The following is a 19,933-nucleotide window of genomic DNA, read 5'->3' as shown; positions in this document are numbered from 1 at the left end:
AAAGACCCCAGGCTAAACAGACTAAACAGCTAAAAGACGCCAGACTAAACAGGCTAAACAGCTAAAGAAATTAAAAGACAGTGAGACAAGCAGCTAAGAGATGGAATAAAGAGCCAACACACAGAAGGATAAGGAGGCTAAAAGATAACAGGCTAAACGGGCTAAAAGACGTAAGGCTAAAAGATAACAGGCTAAACAGGCTAAAAGACGTCGGGCTAAACAGGCTACAAGATAACAGGCTAAACAGGCTACAAGATAACAGGCTAAACAGGCTAAAAGACGTCGGGCTAAACAGGCTAAAAGACGTCAGGCTAGACAGGCTACAAGATAACAGGCTAAACAGGCTAAAAGACGTCAGGCCAAACAGGCTAAAAGACGTCAGGCTAAACAGGCTAAAAGACGTCCGGCTAAACAGGCTAAAACACGTCAGGCTAAACAGGCTAAAAGACGTCGAAGGAGGTGGAAAAAATTACTCATACGTTTTGCGTTTAACTGCTGTATTATGGTTTTTATGTTTTTTTGATATTTATGGTATTTATGGTTTTTATGGTATTCATGGTTTTTATGATATTTATGATATGTATGGCATTTATGGTTTTTATGGTATTTATGGTATTTTCATAATCATTTGCTAAAACATTTATCCGTTTATAAACTGACTGCAGTCTTCATTGATGGTGTCTGAACGTTCTTGTTCTTCTCCAGACCCTGTCCTCTTGGTACTAAGAGCACTGTAAGAATGATCTACATTATTCAGTGCAGTAATCATTCACTATTAAATAGAATAATTATTAAAAGTTGTGTATTTATTGTAACTTATGTTATTTAATACGAGTTGAAGAGGAACAAAATAGCCTCTGAAGATACAAAGCAGAGTCCAACCGGTACACGAAACTCATTTATTTCAGTTTAATAAAGCAGTGGGACAGAAAGGAGAGGTTAAAAAACCAAAAGCACATTTTCACTTTTCATTCCATTTTACAGACATAATAATGAACATAAACACTTCGTAAAGCTTGAAAACAAACAAAAAAGTTTTTACTCACTATTTTAATCATTAACATGCAGTTCAGCTGCTGTGCTGCTTTGTGATTAATCACACTTTGACTTTTGACTCATTTTATTTTAGACCAAACGGATCCACAAAGAGCAGAACTATCTTACCGCAGTTCAGTGCTGACAGGTGCTGGATGGACTCAGACGTTCGACTGCAGTTCTTTAAGCTACTCAATTCTTAACGGGGAATTTTTATAATTTAGGAATTGAGGTGTAAACAGAGAGATTCAGAGTGGTTTGATGTGAGATGGTTCAGATGTCTTTACAGTGGTGGTGATAGGAACCAGGGGTCGCCATGACTACAACACAAATATAGACATTTTATTTACTATCCAGAACCACCAGTGAACCTACACGAGTCTTCTGAGTTTATATGGAATGTTGATGATGGAAAATAGTGGAAAATCTGAAATAATAAGTTTTCTTTGGGGACTATTTTGCCTCACAGCGCCCTGCATGTATCCCTCCACCATGAGGGAGTTTAAGTTCTCAAACTATCATAAAACAGTGTCTCAGTCATCAGGCAGGGAATTCATAACCATTTCATGTAGGAACTTTCTGTGAGGGAGCTTTTAGAGGTGGACGTCTGGTTCCTATCACCACCACTGTGAACAGTTCTGACTCTGTAAGTTTCTCTAGAACAGAGCGTTTCACACCAAACCACTCTGAACCACTCTGATTACATCTAAACCTTCTAGTTATAGAGGAATTTTGAAGAATTGGTGGAATTCTCCTTTACATAGTTTTTGTGCTTCTGCTGTTGTTTTTGTAAAGGTATGTTTACTTTCCTGCAGTCTTTAATTCTTTGCAGTGACTTTAATCAGAGAGCAGGTTTAGTTTGCGCATCTCTGACTTCACTGTTTTCATTTGTCTCAGGAACAAATTTCAGGAATTTCAGCGTTTTAGATTTAAATGTCTGAAGTCAGAGCTGTGATCCGTCACAAAGCCATACAGGTGCAGAACCAACACAACAACACATCACAGTTCCTGAAGGATACAGTGTGACTGCACAGGTGTTGCTTGGAGGCTGATGTGATATCCCAGATAGTTGTTACAGGGTGGCTAGATAGTGTCCCACATGGTTAATATGGTTACTAATGAACTTGTATAGTCATGAATTTAAAAACCCAAACTTTGGGAAAATAAATCATCTTTTATGATCACTGTATGAAAACCGTACAGATGATCAAAAAAGCTGCATACAAGCACACCATTCCGATCAGACCGAACATTCCAGGGGCCGTATTACAGAAGTTTCTTAGGTCTGAGATCTGCTTTGTTGTCATGGTAACTTCAGTTAAGACTGAATTTAGGACAGAAGCCGTTACAGAACAACAGTTCTTAAGTCTATAATCTTATTTCCAGATAAGAAAACAGTTTTACAGAAACATCCTAAGTTGCCAGAATATCCTAAATATTTTCTTAGCTTTAAGATAAACTCAGAGCGTCTTAACTTCCATTTAACCGTCTGTTTCTATTGTTTTATGCAGTGATGGGCAGCACAGTTCACTATAACCAGCATAATGACGCCACATTTATATATACACTGAAAACGCTGCTTTAATACTAATAATAATACATTATACGTATATAGCGCTTTTCAAGAACTCAAAGACGCTTACAGGTTTTCGAAATACAGAACAGTAAAGACAAACATGAGAACATGAAGCACGTAACATCACAAGCAAAACATAGCAGGACTTCGCAAAGGGCTGGTTTAGGATTGAGAACAGTCATAAGCAATAGGAAAGAGATGAGTTTTAGGTTTAGATTTAAAAGTGGAGACAGAGTTGGCCTGTTGAATATGTGAGGGGAGAGAGTTCCAGAGTCGGGGAGCCAGCCTAGAGAAAGCACAATCACCGTACCCATGTAGTTTGGAAGGTGGGACAGTGAGTAAACCAGCAGAGGAAGACCTGAGAGTGCGAGTTGGTTTGTAGGGAATAGTGCTTTGACTTGAGTTTTTATTTTCTAACAGTGTTTAAAACCCCAGACACTGCAGACTCGATCTCCACCGTCCCTCTGATTACCTTCGTGTGTTAATGTTGATGATGAAATATTATAGTGATGGTGGTGAATAATGAGGAGATGGAGCTGAACGTGTGTCTGTTTATTAGGAAGAGTAACATTAGCGCGCTCGGCTAAAGCGTTTGGGAAATGGAGACTGAAACTGGGGAGTGGTGATGCTCTGATAAACAGCAGGGGGCACTCTCACAGTATTCACTACTTACAGTTTATCACACTTTGACCTTGTTTACATCATTGACGGTAGCTAACGTTAGCTGTCTGACTAACTTAGCCGATTACGTGTTTACATTTCAGCTGTGCGCGTATGGTCGGTTGCTAGGTAACAGACATATCATCAATATCTCAAGTTAAAATTTCCTAACTGGAGATAAGATGCTGTAAGATAAGATTCCTAAATTAAGATCAGATTTGATTCTGTAATACGAATTTCTGAAAAATCTTATCTTGACCTGTCAGATTTTAAGTTAAGACAAAATGAGAATTTTCTGTAATACAGCCCCTGATTTACAGCAGTGTCAGTATCTTGAAAAGCGTGGGATGAGTTAGCAGTAAAAAAATAAGATGAAGAAAAAAAAAAAACAATTGGATAACAAACATTTCAACCTACTGATTAATCTAACTGCAAATCACTAATTAAGCCCAAAAAGGAAATAGAAACGAAACATTAATTACTGAAATTGAACTGAGTAAAACGTTCTCTGTTCTGCTCATTTAAAAGTAAAAGTATTATCACTTGAAAATACTTAGGCCCAGTCCCATTTCTTCTTTTTACCCCTACCCCTTGTTTTCGAGTGTCACCCTAACCCTTTGGAACTGAGTTACAAGGGGTAGTGGTTAAAAACTTGCCCTACGAAATGGGACCCTCAAATAAAAAAAAACAAAACAAAACATCACTTCATTAACAGCTACTAACGCTGCTCTACAGGCGACCCAGCGCGTCTTCAGTGATAGAGCAGGGAGAAGTTCAGCAACGCTGCTGGGCTTTAGTTAGATTAAGCGCATCAAATGCTTTCAAAGAGGGGGAGGAGACAATCGTTTATTATCACACACTCCAATTATTTGGTGATACGAAGCTGAAGTCATCTATTCGCCAGCTTCTTGTTCGAATTTTCCCGTTCCACCTTAAATGGTGCAGCAGTTACATTCTGGTCTTCTGGCGTCAGAACTGCTGGACTATTTAAGGTGGAATGGGAAAGTTAGCTAGCTACTGAGAAATTACCATGCTATTAGCAATTGTTTTGTGCTTGTTATGAAGAAAACGACCATAATACACAGAAACGACATGAAACTAAGATAAAACAGTAGTTATCGTATTTTTTTAATGGAGAAAATTCTCACATTTGTGGGTTTCTTTGGTCGCTCGCGCAGCCGTCTTGCCAGTTATTCTTTTTTTTTTTCATAACACTCCGTTTGGAGTGTGCCTCTGAAAAACCTCTGTTTGGAGGGCCATGTTGCCCAGCGGTAGGGGCACAGGGTGAAATGGGATTGGGCCTTAAGCAAGTGCAAATCCATCAAAAGTCAGTCTGTATAACTGAGTAACGGCACCGGTCACCACCCGCCTCTGAGTAATGTGCGTCCACCACACGTCCGTGTGGTGCTGTGAGCTCTAATGTCTAATGGCTGATTAAGTGTTTTTATACAAAGCTGATCTTCTGAGTGCTTTTCCTGGTCATTGTCCATCACCTCACTGGAGTCCTGCGCTCCCTTCACCCTTCTCCCTGGCTCCAGTGCTTCCAGGTTGTGACCAGGAACGGTGGACATCTCAGAGCTCCGCCCACAGCGGCGTGCTTCTGCGGGAGGACTTTGACACACAGAGCCTGCTGGAGAATCCCGGCGAGCTGCTCCGTGATGTCAAAGCGAAGGCCGCAGTCGGAGGGCAGCAGAGAGCGTCCAGTGTGTTGATGCAGTGTTTCTGCAGAAACATCTGCCGAGCTGACCTGAAGTCTGAGGGTCTCCCCGTTCACCAATGATAGATCCACAGGAAGGAGAACGAAGGCGTTCTGCAGCTGTTGGCCGGGGCTGCACTTGATCTTCGGGGACCAGCAGTACTGCTCAGTTTCTCCTGCACAAAGACAGCAGACACGTTAGTGGACGTTAGTTTTACAACAGGGACCGTATTACAGAAGATTCTTATCTTTCTGTCTTAACTTAAGATCCGACAGGTCAAGATAAGATTTTTCACTAATTCGTATAACAGAAGCAAATCTGATCTTAATTCAGGAATCTTATCTTATCTTACAGCATCTTTTCTTATCTCAAGTTAGGAAATCTTAACTTACTCGATTGAAGTCAACAATCAACTGTCATATCTGTTACCTAGCAACCAACCATACGTGCACAGCTGAAACGTAAACACTAATTAAGTTATTTAGCCAGACAGCTAATGTTAGCTGCCGTTACTGAAGTAAATAAGGTCAAATAAAACTAAAGCGCGCTAAATTGAAAGTTAAGATTACTGTGTCAGTGCCCCCTGCTGTTTATCAAAGCGTTGCCGATCCCCAGTTTCAGTCTCCATTTCCCAAACGCTTCAGCTGAGCGCGCTAACGTTACTCCTCCTAATAAACAGAGACACGTTCAGCTCCGTCTCCTCATTATTCACCACCATCACTGTAATATTTCATCAACAGTCAAAGCAGCGTTTTCAGTGTATATATAAATGTGGCCTCATTATGCTGGTTATAGTGAACTGTGCTGCCCATCACTGCATAAAACAATAGAAACAGACGGTTAAATAGAAGTTAAGACGCTCTGAGTTTATCTTAAAGCTAAGAAAATATTTAGGATATTCTGGCAACTTAGGATGTTTCTGTAAAACCGTTTTCTTATCTGGAAATAAGATTATAGACTTAAGAACTGTTGTTCTGTAACGACTTCTGTCCTAAATTCAGTCTTAACTGAAGTTACCATGACAACAAAGCAGATCTCAGACCTAAGAATTTTCTGTAATACGGCCCCTGGTCTCCAGAAGCCTGTCGACTCAATAGTGAGTCTGTGCTGCAGTAACAGCCTCTACTCTTCTGGGAAGGCTTTACACCAGATGTTGAACATTGCTGTGAGGATCTGATTGAGCATTAGTGAGGTCAGGTACTGATGTTGGATGGTCAGTTCTGGGTCACTCCAGCTCATCCCAAAGGTATTGGATGGAGCTCCATCACTCCAGAGAACACAGTTCCACTGCTCCACAGCCCAATGCTAGGGGGCTTTATACCCCTCTAGCCCACGCTGGAATTGGACATGGTGACCTTAGGATCATGAGCAGCATCCCGTTCTATTGGTCAGAGCTTTTCTATGGAGATTCTACAAGCTGTGAGTGCACAATTGATCACCTGTATCAGCATCTTAACGTGGCTAAATTCACTAATTAGGTGGTACTTTTGGACAAATAGAGATAAAACAAACCATCACATACAGCCGTATGGAAAAGTTACATTTTACATCCTATACAGAGAGCAAACTTAACTATGGCAAATTCTAGTTATGTTTCTGTTTATATTGGAAGAAAAATTAAAAGCCACAGGCCACATTTTATATTTTATTTTGCCCAGTGTGATAAATTCAGTAAACAAACAGTGATTGTGTATTTAAATGTACAGTAGTGAGTCTCTGTAGAGGATGTGTAACTATTTACACTTGGAAAACCAACAAATACATAAATTTGACTGCACAGCACTGTGTGATTTTCAGTAACCTCTAACAGACACTTTTGTCACTTGTTACTCGTTGTGAAACAAACTTTTGTCTGTTTGGCTGCAGTGATGATTTAGACACAAACTACATTTACAGGTAAGAACAGTTTAAATGTGATTTTACATCGAAGAATCACTTTAAGGCTGAACACGTCACCAACACTGGGTTATTCAGCTCACCTGGGCCTCCAGCTCAGGTGAAGGATTTCCACAGAAAAACGCTGCTAAACACTGTTTTAACTGCTTACAGCTTCACTGACCTGAGTGACTCTTAATAACTAAGAACAAGTCCGGGTCATTCCAGGAAAACCGACAATGGCCTGTCCAGTAATGTCATGGATTTCCAACTTTAAGGATTTATTTAGTATTCCTGCATTTCTATCAAATCTGTGAATCATTAATTTCTACATTCAATATTTGAAGCTTCACCCTGAGTGCAAAGTGAGTTCACAACTAAAAGTCCATCTCGGTGACCTTTTAACCCTGGTTTATAATCCACTTCATTCAGATTTGTTTCCTGAATAAGGGCAGGTTTGTTGTTCGTGTTATGTTGTTATGTTATGTGTATGAATCTTTAACGGTGGGATCATTTTAAAAAATTAATTAAAACATTAAATAAAAAACAAAAACACTGGATTTCCAAATTAACCTGTTAAATGCTGAAAAGTCTGCATGCACTTCAACCTAATACGACACAAACATTACATAAAACCTCAAATTTGCAAAAATAACTCTGAGAATTGACCAAAAATTCCGGTGAAATCCAGCTTACATTTCAAAGACCTAAAACAAAAAACAAGAACTGTGTGTTACTTTTACTGTATTTATGTTTGTTTACATGTTATTTAGTGGTTTACATGCAAAACCACACTTACTGCTCAGATGAGCTGTTTATTATATAAACATAAATGGAGATGTAATCTCTCACAACAGATACGTTAAAAATAAGTTTTTTTATCATGAATTCGTTTGGTATAACTTGCAATATTATGTAATTAAACCCAGTTAAATTAATTTGAGCTCAGCTCAGTCATTCTGTAACAATTAAAATGCAGTTTAGCACAAACTTTAAAAGTACAGCTGTTTGGAGCACATGAATAAATAAATAAATTAATTAATTAATTAAAGTTTTTACTTGGATTTTTTCAACTGAAGATTCAGTCTATACAGTCATCTAGAAGCAGCAAGTCAAGTTATACCACAACTTTTCTCAGAAGTCCAGTCACCGTGTTTTGCTGCTAGCAGACAATTTAATGACCCGAATGGCAGGTCTTCTAATCTTCTAATGTTACAGTTCAGACCTCAAATAAATCTGAAGAACAGAGACGTTTCAGTATCTGTAACTCACCAATGTATGAATCCCTGAAGCGGACGGTCAGTTTCTCTTGTGCCTCCACAATGCCCCTGTAGGTCAGTGCAGTGCAGCCCAGTGTGCATTCAGATGGCACGTCCAGGTCTGCTGGAACGTCCTTCAGGAGGTCATCCTTCTCTGTGCAGTCCCACAAACTGTCTTGAGCAAACAGGAAGGCAAGCAGAGAACACAGAGTCCCCCACTGCAGCCAGAAGGACCGGACACACGCCATTCTGTCCCAGAGCTGCTTGAGAGGAGCAAAAAAACCCTCCCTGTTCACGGAGTTCGGCTGTGTTTGCTCAACTCGCTCTCCTTCCCCCTCGCTCTTTAACTCACTCGGTTTGGCCGTCCACGGAGCCCATTTCAGTCTCACCACTCAGTCTGCCTGTCAGGATGGACAGAGACGGAGAAGGAGCAGAGAAACAGCAGGACAGTGCGAGAGAGACTTGCTGGAGTCCGGAGTGCCAAGTGAGCTGGACACGATTAAGGTGGATTCACTGCCAAGCAGCTCCCAGAATAATCTTGGCAACCCGAGAAGCCCCCACAATGAAATACAATAGCCTGCAAATAGGTCAACTTCATCTTCATGATTGCTCCTCAGACACACACACGGCCAAAACAGTTCGGACAGGAAAAAACATGCAAACAAAAACAGAAAGCAGTGATTTATAAACATACATTGACCTGTGTTTCAGCAAAACACTGCACTCTTAAAATAGATGGTTCTTCAAGCGTTCTTTAGGAAAGAAAATGGTTCTATATAGAACCATGAACACTCAAAGAACGCTTTGCATGATTACAGGGTTCTCTGCATTGTGAAAGCATTCTTTAGATTGCTGTTTGCAGAGGATAGTAAGTGGTTCTCTATAGTACCTTTTTGAAAAGGGGTCTAAATAGCACCAAAAAGGGTTCTGCTGTTGTTATTTCTATATTGAACCACTTTCTAAAAGGTGCTTTGTAGAACCGTCTACAGCACATTGTCTATCAATCTGAAGAACCTTGCATGATGCAAAGAACCCTTTATCAGGTGATGTGATGACGGGTCGAGGCCACTTTGCCCAAAAAAACCCAAATGCATCAGAAAATGGTCCAACAGTTTAAGAATAACATTCCTCAGTGAGAAACTGTGGATTTCAGGTGTTTCACCCTTTACAGTGCAGAATATCATCAACAGAATCAGACAATTCAGAGAAATCTCTGGGATGATCAGGAACACTTCGACAAAACATCAGTGAAAGACTTCGACACATTTTGGAGCAATGTATGCTGCCTTTTAGACTCCGTCTTTTTCAGGGACGTTCATGTTTATTTCAACATGACATCCCAAGAAACATGTCTGCATAATAAGAGTATTAGACTGACCCGCCTTCAGTCCAGAACTGCCTCACACTGAAAATGAGTGTCTTATTAAGCTCAGAATACAACAACAAAGGGCCTGTATGGTTGCACAGCTGAAGACTTGAATAACAGAAGAAAGAAAACTCTTCTTTCTAAGCTGGACCTGTTTGTGTCTTCAGTCCCTGGTTGATAAGAGCTGTTAAAGGAAAGCTGATGTAACACAGTGTAAACATGATGCTGTAACAACTACTTTGGAACGTGTTCCAAAAACACGTTGGAAGCATCAAATTGGGAAATGAGCAAATATTTACAAACACAATGAAGCTCATCAGGTAAAACAGCAAAAAGTACCTTTTTTAATTGTAATACAGAGCAGAATTCACTGATCGCTGCTCTCTGTTTTAATTAGCTTTTCACTCACTGTCCCAACTTTTTGGTAATTGAGATTGTACAAACTGTGGCTTGGTTTTTTGGGCATGAAGGTGTGCCAGCTGTGCAGGTAAAGTGCACATCTGTGGAGGTGTTTCTGATTAAACACAAATACAAATGAATTTTTTTATCAAGCTTTTATTTTAATGAAATGTTATACATTTGTTTGCTAATATAAAATTAATCTGCTCTGTAACATGAAAACAGTAAAAGAAATGTTTAGTGAGGCAGTGGCCTGTTATAACATGCGTTTAATGTGATAAAATCTGGTCATGTCTGAAATATTATAGTAATATTACAAAAAATTATATATAAGGTGTTAAAAGTGAATCCATTCAGGTGATACAGAAGGAGCGAATGGCACTACAGCGTAACTGAGTGAAGGAAACAGTCTAGCCAAATAAACATGGGGGGGTGTGGGGGCTGCGGGTGCAAGGGGGGATGGGGGTGTGTGCGGGTCGGGTGCAGGGGGGATGGGGGGGTGCGGGTGCGGGTGCGAGGGGGGATGGGGTGTGTGGGGGGGTGCGGGTGTGAGGGGGGGTGCGGGTGCAAGGGGGGTGGGGTGTGTGTGTGTGGGGGGTGGGGGGGGTATGGAAGGCACAGATAAAATAAAACTTCTGCAGGACTGAATTAAACAGTTTAAACAGCTTTAAGCTCAGATTGGCTCTAATTTACCGAGTGTCCAAAAATGTCCAAACTTTGTAACCAGCCAAATTAACATATTAGAAAAAAGTGAAAATACAGCAAAATAGCAACATAAAAATAAAACAGTAATGTAAATAAATGTAAAAAGTAAGTTTGAAAACTTTGAAAGATTAAATAAAACTTTTTTAAGGGTTCTTTAAAGGTTAAAAGCGTTCTTATTTAAAGGCCCCATATCCTTTGTTTTCTTGTATTTTTCTTTTTTATATATATAATTCATTCCTGCATTAAATTTTCCAGCGTCTCTTTATCCCCCACAGTTAAACAGGCTGTTTTTGATGCATCTTTAAGACTGATATATGTAGATGAGCTCTGTTCTAATTGGCTGCCCTCACCCCTATTAACAGAGGTGCTAAATTTCCACATTTAGAAACTTTAATCATGTTTCTGTAATACATCAAACCCTTTTTTTAAGTAAACAGACCTGCGGTTTTCCAGGATATGGGCCCTTTAAGCAGCTTATAGCTCATAAGACATGGTGACATGGAATGGCCTTGGAGCGTTCCAGGAATATACTCAGTATCCAAAATCTTTTCAAGACCTTTTCTGAGGACTTTAACCCTTCAGAGCTAAACTGGAACATGGTGAAGATTCCAGGCTGTTTTATCAGTGCAGAAAAGTCGGAGTTACACACTCCGGAGCAGAGACTGCAAAGCGTCAGCGTGTTCTTACTCTGTTTACTTGAAAGCTTTAGAGACCCACTCTGGGAAAAGTCTGGCAGGGTGCTAAACTTGCATTTTTGAGAGGAACACTCAGAGACCGCTGTCTAAATCCTCGCCAGACTTCAGCTATAAAATCACTAAAAAACACTCAGAAACCTCAGTTTGGGGAGATCTGACCCCTGATGTGGCCTCGGTTGAAGGTTTCTCTGTGAAAGCGCTGAGTCCTTGAACAAAGCCGGATTTCTTTATTTCTTCTTGGAATTCCACTTCTTGGACACTCAGCTAGTAAAATCTGTAAAATGTGGAATATTTACAGTGTCTGTTATCGATCGACATCCTGGCAGCAGTGAGCAGTAAGAAGAATGTGAGGGTGATGGAGGTGGTCTGAGAGGTGTGGGTGATTGGGGGGTACTCAGAGCCAAGGCTGTGACCTCTCAGGGTTTGGGGGTTTGGGGGCCGGTCCCGGGTCTGCAGCCGCATTTGCGGGTCAGCGGTACGGAGGCGATGACGAGGCTGCCCGTGTGGTCCAGGTAGAGCAAGGGCGTGAGGTTGCGCTCGGTGGGCTCGCAGCATGGCACCTGCAGGAGAGGAACACAGGGACATTAGCGCTGTAGCAGTGGAGCTTTAGGAGGTTTGGTTGGCTTCCAAAATTAAAGTCACGCTGACCGCTGGCCTCCAACCCCAGCCCCAGTTTATTCACCCTGACGGACCCACAGTGTCACTCAGTTCCTCTGCAAATATCACAAGGCCGCTGTGATCACGTGATCAGAGAGGAGCGGATCAATTCTTCAAATTTTCTGATTCTAACATAAAAATACTGCTCACTTTAACATGTTTGAAAAAGTCGATTTTAGAGCAAAGTAGTCAAGTAAAAAATAATAAAAATGCACAGCGTGCAAATTAAAACGTCTTCAGTCTCATCAATATATTTCATATTTCTAAGAATGTCCTTATTCTATTGGCAGATCACAGTTTCAAGAAAAACAATGAGAAAAATTATCTGCCAGTAAGACAATTTCACCACATAAAACCACTTAAGACAAGTAAAAAGATATAAAAAAACACAAGTTAACACATTCTTTACATAAAACTCTCTTAAATATGATATATTTTTGAACAATTTCTGTTTATTTTAGCATAACATTGTAAAAATACATATTGTGTTGTATGTACAGTTTAACATATTTAAAAAAAATAAAACAGGCCTTTGTGCTGGACACATTTGTTTTATTTTTCCCCTTTTATGTTAAATTTAGCAAGTAAACAGTAATACTTATCACAGTAATACTGACTTAATTTCAATTTTCCAATTTTTATTTTAAATTATCAAAAAGTAATTTGAAGAGGGGGCACCCAAACTATTGCATGCTGTTCATGATAATAATAATAATTCTGAAAAATGATATTGTGGCGGGTGGAGTCTAACCTATATATCTAATGTTTGTCATTACTATAGGAATATTACAGGGCATTTTACTGCCAGTAAGACAATTTTACCGGATAAAATGACCTAAAACAGTAAAAATGTTTAATAGATACAAAAAAATAGATACAGCTTCACTTCAAAATATAATCATTAATTATTTTTACTCTCCTTATTTTATGAGGAGCACAATTTTACAGTAATAAGTCAATTTTACAGTAATAAGTCAAATGCACACAGTTTAGTTGATACTAATACAGATATATTAAGACTTTCAAATGTCTTATTGCTGATCTACATTTATCAGATTTCACTAGAAAAATCACAAAAAATATAACATTTTAGCTTCACAGTAAGACTGAAAGTGTAGATACCGTGATCTTTAGATATCAGTACAGGCCGTTTAACATTCAGCTGGAACTCTGTTCAGACAAAGCACTGATAGCTACTCTGTGAAAACTCCACTCTGTTCCAGCCCTGAGCTGCAGAAACTCCCACAGAACAGCCGACCAGGCAGCCGAGAATCTGACGCTGGAACCAAACAGAACCTGGTTATACGTCAGAACCTCCGGCTTCCCGGGACACACGGAGAGAGTTTTAATCTATAATTCAAATTCTGTGCTCTGCATTCTGCATATATGTAATGTATCATAAAACAGTGTCTCAGTCATCAGGCAGTGAATTCATAACCATTTCATGTAGGAACTTTCTGTGAGGGAGCTTTTAGAGGTGGACGTCTGGTTCCTATCACCACCACTGTGAACAGTTCTGACTCAGTAAGTTTATCTAGAACAGAGCGTTTCACAACAAACCACTCAGTGGATCCACAGCAGATGTGGCAGTAAGTTTCTGCTTGTATTGGCTAGACTGACCTGAGAGGCGGACAGCCGGTCTCCACCGCAGTGGACGATGCTCTGATCCACCTGAGGGTTACACACACTGCACTGGACGTAGGTGAAGCTCTCTGGGTAGATGATCCACGTGTCCCAGCCTAGATCTAAAAGTGAGCAGAGGAAGAGGTCAGCACTCCGTCAGGATCCTCTGAAGACAGAATGAAGCTTTTTGAGGTTCCGCAGCTTTGAGCGACTGTAAGTTTTACTGACCTCTGATGAAGACCTGGGAGGCCAGTTTGCAGCACTGGAGGACAGTCAAATTCGCCGGGCTGGAATATTCTGAGGATATTTGGTTCTCTATGGGAAACACAATGACAGTCATATATTATTTAGTTCATTATGTGTGTGTATATATATATATATATATATATATATATATATATATATATATATATATATTAAATGTAGTTCATTAATCTAACAATACTCTTACAACAATCTCAAAGTCAGAAATATTAAATGTTTTCACTAGATTTAAAATTATTTCACTTACCAAGATATGCAATTTTTGCAGTATGGGTCACAAACGAGGCCATAACTGGCTTTATTACCAATTTATCACCATAAATAAGACATTGTGAATATAATATAGCTTTTTCACATTAACATGCTACTAAAATGTCATGTCTAAAAGTAAGCTAATTAATATTACAATGATTTCTGTTTTATATTATATTAAATTATATTATATGTTTGTAACTTATATTTTGTAAAGATCTTGTAACTTGTTTCCAGATAATTTTTTACGTGTTTTATGTAATTTTATCTTATGAAAGTGTCTTGTTCCATTTGCAGATCATTTAACTTGTTTTAAGCATCTCTCCTGAAATAAGCAGAATGATAAAACTGTAATATGTTTTAAAACAAATAGAATGATGTGCCAATGAAATAAGACACTTTCACCAGATTAAATTACTCAAAACAAGTAAAAATGTACAGAAATAGGTGGAATAATCCTATAATATTTTTACAGCAATCTCATAAGGAGAAATATGAGATATATTGACTATGTTTAAGATGTTTTTACTGACTAAGAGCTCATTTTTGCAGTGCAATATATTACTGTAATATTAAAGCTGACATGCCTTTTTAAAACTTCTAGTCCCTAAAAACAGCTCAAAGTGGGCTTTACAGTGAAAAAGCACTCAGGGGTTTGTGCTCTCCCTCAGGCGAAGGTGTGATTTACCAGCGTTGTTTAGCTGCGTGGGCTCTGATTGGCTGGTGGCTTTGAAGGCAACTTTCCACTGATCCCGAATCGCAGCCATCCCAGGAACAGACATGTGAGGCTCGGCCTGCAGGTTTAACGAGTCCAGAATGACCTTTCGGACACTCTGCAGGGACTCGGCCTGACATCTGTGAACACGGAACATCAGCCACATTAGAACGCAGCACGTTCAGGAAGACGTTTCACAGTGTTTTGGCATAAAATTAATCTGTTTAGGCATCAAACTTGGCTGATAAGGACATTAATCCACACTGTCGCCACCATAATTACACATTTACCAAATAAAGAAGTTACTCCACATGTACATCTAAAGAAACCAACCCAAACACGTGGAGGTTTGTCATTTGAATGAATGTTGATGGCTTCAGAGCAGGAATTATTTTTTAATTTAGCCATGATAAAGACCAAGTGTAACACCCGTCACATGTGAAAGAGGTTTTTACTACAACAAATTAAAAGTCACTCAGAAAGAAGTGGCCGTCCACATATTAAAGAGCCAAAACATCTTAAGTAATTTCTCCCTTAATTCTGATGTTTCAGGATTCCTGCATGCTTAGATGGTTAAGATGTAATCAGAGGGGTTCAGAGTGGTTTGGTGTGAAACGCTCTGTTCCAGAGAAACTTACCGAGTCAGAACTGTTCACAGTGGTGGTGATAGGAACCAGACGTCCACCTCTAAAAGCTCCCTCACAGAAAGTTACTACATGAAATGGTTATGAATTCACCGCCTGACGACTGAGACACTGTTTTATGATAGTTTAGAGAACTTAAACTCCATTCATGGTGGAGGGATACATGCAGGGCGCTGTGAGGCAAAATAGTCCCCAAAGAAAACTTATTATTTCAGATTTTCCACTATTTTCCATCATCAACATTCCATATAAACTCAGAAGACTCGTGTAGGTTCACTGGTGGTTCTGGATAGTAAATAAAATGTCTATATTTGTGTTGTTGTGAGTTAGTGAGTTCGGTCCGTGCCTTCAACATGGTGGTGGTAGTATGAAGGGAGACTGGCTGAGGGAGGGGGGAGAACTCTGAGAACCTGCGCTGGAGCTTCTGCCTGTATCTAGAAGGCCGGACCCCCTCATAGCTGTAGTAGGACCGACGTAGGATTGAGGAACAGGGAGGAGATGGCGGTGGGGATATGAACCCTTCATCACGGTAACGGAACGTGAGGATGTGAAATTAAAGGGTGTTAGGTTGGAAGGGTTTTGGGCATGCCCCCCCCCCAAACTTCAGTTATAACATAACTACCTATTAAAAAGTAAAGAGTCTCTACAATGAACCATTTCATTTCACTTTGAATCACTTTGATTACATCCCAACCACTAATTTAACTCCTTAATGTCCCAGGCTTATTATACACTAAGGCTTATTACTCAGTAACTACAGGGACTACAAACTGACTGAGCTATTCTTAGGTTATAAAGTGTGTCATAAAACTGCGGGACTGCCGGTGGACGCTGGCCATTAACAGAGTTAAGGTGGAGTTCCTGTGTGTTTAAGTGGAAAGTGAAACATGTTTTTTTGTATTTTTAGACTCTTAAGGAGTCGATACTTAAGATGTTTTATGCAGATGCCCACAGAAAAAACTTTAAAGCATAAAAGTTTGCAAGATAAAAGATCACTGGACGGCTATACTTAAGAACAAATCAGGTCTTTGTCTGAATTGATGATTTGGTTTGAGCCGTGTCGGGCCGGCAGCACATGCCAAGCGTGAGAGGAGCTAGAGGGTGAGAAAGTCTCTGCGAGCAGATTGATGGCATTTCTCATTCCAGGAAAGTACAGCGTGTAATAAGCTTCCACATGCTTTTGTAATTATAGGTCAGAACAGCTTCTCCCCACAAATCACTGGCTTCTACAGCAGCAATAAGAACTGCTCAAAATGCCACTCAAAGCTTTTAGCTTCCACTCTGTACAACTGCATGCATTATGGGCCTCTATACACAACATTCACTCTGTATTAGGACTAAACTCTGCCTGCTGAGTAGTTAGCATGACATTTTGCACCCTTCACTCAAGTTTGGCCGTGTCATTTGAAGTTGTGAAGACCTTCTGACCTTTAAGAGAAAACGTTCAGCCAAACTGGCAGCACTGAGAAGAATTTACAGCCCAACACTTCCAGACATCCTAACCACAAACCCAGTGGAGATACACCAATACCTTCTTACTATAACCCTCTGTGGCAGCTTAATAGAGATTATTGAAGGACAAATCATTTGGATCAGCTGCACATGATCCTAAGGTCTCCATGTCCAGTGCCCAGCATGGGCTAGAGGGGTATAAAGCCCCACAGCATTGGGCTGTGGAGCAGTGGAACTGTGTTCTCTGGAGTGATGGAGCTCCATCCAGTACCTTTGGGATGAGTTGTAGTGACCCAGAACTGACCATCCAACATCAGTACCTGACCTCACTAATGCTCAATCAAATCCTCACAGTTACTGCAGTCATTAACATAGACCAGTAACCCTGGTAAGGAGGTCATGCTCACCTGCTGGTCCTGATGGCAGGAGACAACTGATCTGCTGCAGGTTCCTCTGGTTGGAGGATGAAGGTTTTCCCGAGGGGACATCCGACCAGCACGACTGATGTAAAGAGCAGCAGGAACATTTCTGCAAGGTAGAAAACTGATCTTCAGCTGATCGAGGAGCTGTGGTGCAGAAAGATGGCCCTGCTGTGCGCCGGGCTCACGCTGAAGGAAGTAGAACTCTCAGACTGTGACCGCTGCTCGGAGATGCTCTTCAGCCTGTATGTCCAGTAGGAGCGTGGCGGCGAGGAAGAGAGTGACTGTTGTTCCGGATAGCCTGGGAAACCTGCGCTTTATCTACACATACACCAGGTCTGTCCTTGGAATACTCTACATTGTTTTCATGTCTTACAACGGAGAGATGGCGAGAGGGAGGACAGATAGACGAAAGAAAGGGAAGGACTGAGAAAGAACACATTTTTTCTCTCCTGCAGCACTTTGTCAATGGGACCATGCAGAGGACAGTAACATTATGTGTGGCTGATACCAGCAGAGATGATAGGCTGGTCTCCACACAGGTGCTGTAAGGAGAAGTTTAGCTCTGGAGAAAAATGACAGAAAAATATTTGTTTACTGTTCAGCTTTAGACTTCTGTAGAAATCAGATTTTTATTCACTCCGTAAGCAATCAGACGAAGCTGCTGATTTTGTGTGTCTCGTGTATCAAACACCACATCCAGTTTAATCATAACAACAATAATATCGTGTCATCATATATATTTTACATTTTTTCTACATTTGCCGATCTTTTTGCACATTCAAAAATCCATTCTATTCAAAATATTTTTACGCATTTGTGCATTTGATTCACGTGTATGTAGTTGCTCAAACACAATTTCAGCACATTTGTGAATCTCGTTTGTTTGCAAATCAGATCCAAACCACATTTGGAGCTGGTTTTAAATGCAACTCCAGTCAGATTTTTACAGATGTGTCTCAGTCTGGATGCTTAAATGGGATTTCAAAGTGTCTTTCGCGTCACTCACAACACGACAAACAGCGACAATGTCAAACCCAGAGTGAAGTGCTGTGATTGAAGAAGAGCTCCAAAGATTCATGATGATGATGAGAGTTCTGAGGAGTCTGGAGGGGAGATGATGCTCCTCCATCTCTCCTGCATCCGCGATTGAAATCCACATCAACAGCGTAGCTACGTAGTTACTGACGCCTACGTCGTTACCACGGCAACCCAGATAGACTGGTGATGTCTGGACACACAAATCTGATCTGATCTCTCACAGATAACAGGGTGGACAGTCGACTCTAAAGCTTTGATTTTAGAAGTGAATCTGACCGACCTGCAGTCTGAACACAGTCTAACTGCACACAGCCGAGCGCCTGGAGCTGCACGCTCCCTTTTCTTTTGTCTGGTGTTCTGAGTTTTTCAGTTAAGCTGAGTTGTGGGCTCCATCTTTAACTTGTTTGAGGTCTTGGACCGCCCCCCGATAAGCCCTATTGTACTTATCATTCATCACTGTTATTGTGAGAGCAAAAGAATGACTGTTATTTTGGTAAATAATCATAAAACTCTTTTATTAGCTTTTAATCAGTACTAAGGTCAGAATAATTACCTGCATTAATTTAGGACACACAGATATTATGAATTCATCATGAAGAATCAGTAATCATTGGTTTCTTTACAGTGAATTGAGAATTGACTCTGCACAGTGTTGTATTTTCTTCACTGTGACGCACCTCAGCCAGAACAACAGGAGCTTGAGTTCAGTCAGGTGTGCTAGATAAGCGAAAGCACATAATGTGCATACTGTGGGGTCCCAGGACTGAGATTGGGAACCCCCGCCTGAAGGATTCTCATGATGAAGAAGGCAATTTTTTGGCAGGGCTGCTGGAGTCTATCCCAGTGGTCACTGGGCGGAAAGCAGGAAACTCCCTGGACAGCTCACCAGTCTATCGCAGGGCAAACAGACAGACATACACATTCACACACTCACACACCTAGGGGGCAATTTAGTGTGTCCAGTCAGCCTGTATGTGTTTGAACTGTGGGAGGAAACCCACACAGACTCGGGGAGAACTCTGTTGAGTTTCTGGGTCGGGCAGCATGGTGGTGCAGGGGGTAGCTTGCTATGCCTCATAGAGAAAAGGGTCTGGGTTTGGTTTCCAGCCAAGTGACCAGGGTCCTGTCAATAAACTCCAGACCTGACAGATAAAAACAGACAGATACAAAATACAAGGTGCCCAACTCAGCAATGTTCATATCACTCTATAATATTCTGTGTAAAATCGTTTTTATTGTATGTTTTATAGTTCACGTCTCATATTCATCTCCTGAGCTTCTTTCATGTTGCCTGTTTTTTATTATTACTTTACTTTGTTTGTTGTATTTTTATGTTATTAGTCTCTTAGTTTAATCCTTGTTATCAGGCTGTGTTTGTCTGGTCTGTTCAGTGTGTTACTGTCACACATGTGTGACTCTGAGAAGATCCTGTGACAACAACATAATTAACACATGAATTCCTGATCAATTCATATGTTGAAGAAAGTCTGCTATGAAAGTTGATATAAATCAGTGATAAAAACTCTCTTTTTATGCTGTAATTGATTTGAAGGATTTCCTCAGATTTGAGCTCAGATAACATAGAGAAGTATAACATTT

At 40.4% G+C, this 19,933-nt stretch overlaps 1 protein-coding gene across 1 annotated transcript; it reads right to left on the bottom strand.

Annotated features, from left to right (window-relative positions):
- Nucleotides 1-11,683: 11,683 nt before the first annotated feature.
- On the bottom strand, nt 11,684-17,400 carry LOC118820469 (bone morphogenetic protein 5-like). Its single transcript, XM_036588827.1, has 5 exons — nt 17,282-17,400; nt 14,752-14,918; nt 13,776-13,862; nt 13,545-13,669; nt 11,684-11,827 (listed from the first exon to the last, which is right to left on the bottom strand). Exons 1-5 carry the CDS (start codon nt 17,398-17,400, stop codon nt 11,684-11,686), a joined length of 642 nt encoding a protein of 213 aa, XP_036444720.1.
- Nucleotides 17,401-19,933: the final 2,533 nt, after the last annotated feature.

The sequence above is a fragment of the Colossoma macropomum genome, unplaced genomic scaffold (assembly GCF_904425465.1).
Source record: "Colossoma macropomum unplaced genomic scaffold, Colossoma_macropomum, whole genome shotgun sequence".
In the NCBI taxonomy this organism is placed as follows: Eukaryota; Metazoa; Chordata; class Actinopteri; order Characiformes; family Serrasalmidae; genus Colossoma; species Colossoma macropomum.
This window is presented reverse-complemented; position numbering and strand designations above follow the sequence as displayed.

What these genes read in the sequence shown, in the direction of transcription:
- LOC118820469 (XM_036588827.1), bottom strand. Translation starts at nt 17,400, where the DNA reads ATGTTCCTGCTGCTCTTTACATCAGTCGTGCTGGTCGGATGTCCCCTC. An exon ending in CCTGCCATCAGGACCAGCAG is followed by an intron (nt 14,919 to 17,281) that starts GTGAGCATGACC and finishes CCGTGTTCACAG; the next exon opens with ATGTCAGGCCGAGTCCCTGC. An exon ending in CACGCAGCTAAACAACGCTG is followed by an intron (nt 13,863 to 14,751) that starts GTAAATCACACC and finishes TGTTTCCCATAG; the next exon opens with AGAACCAAATATCCTCAGAA.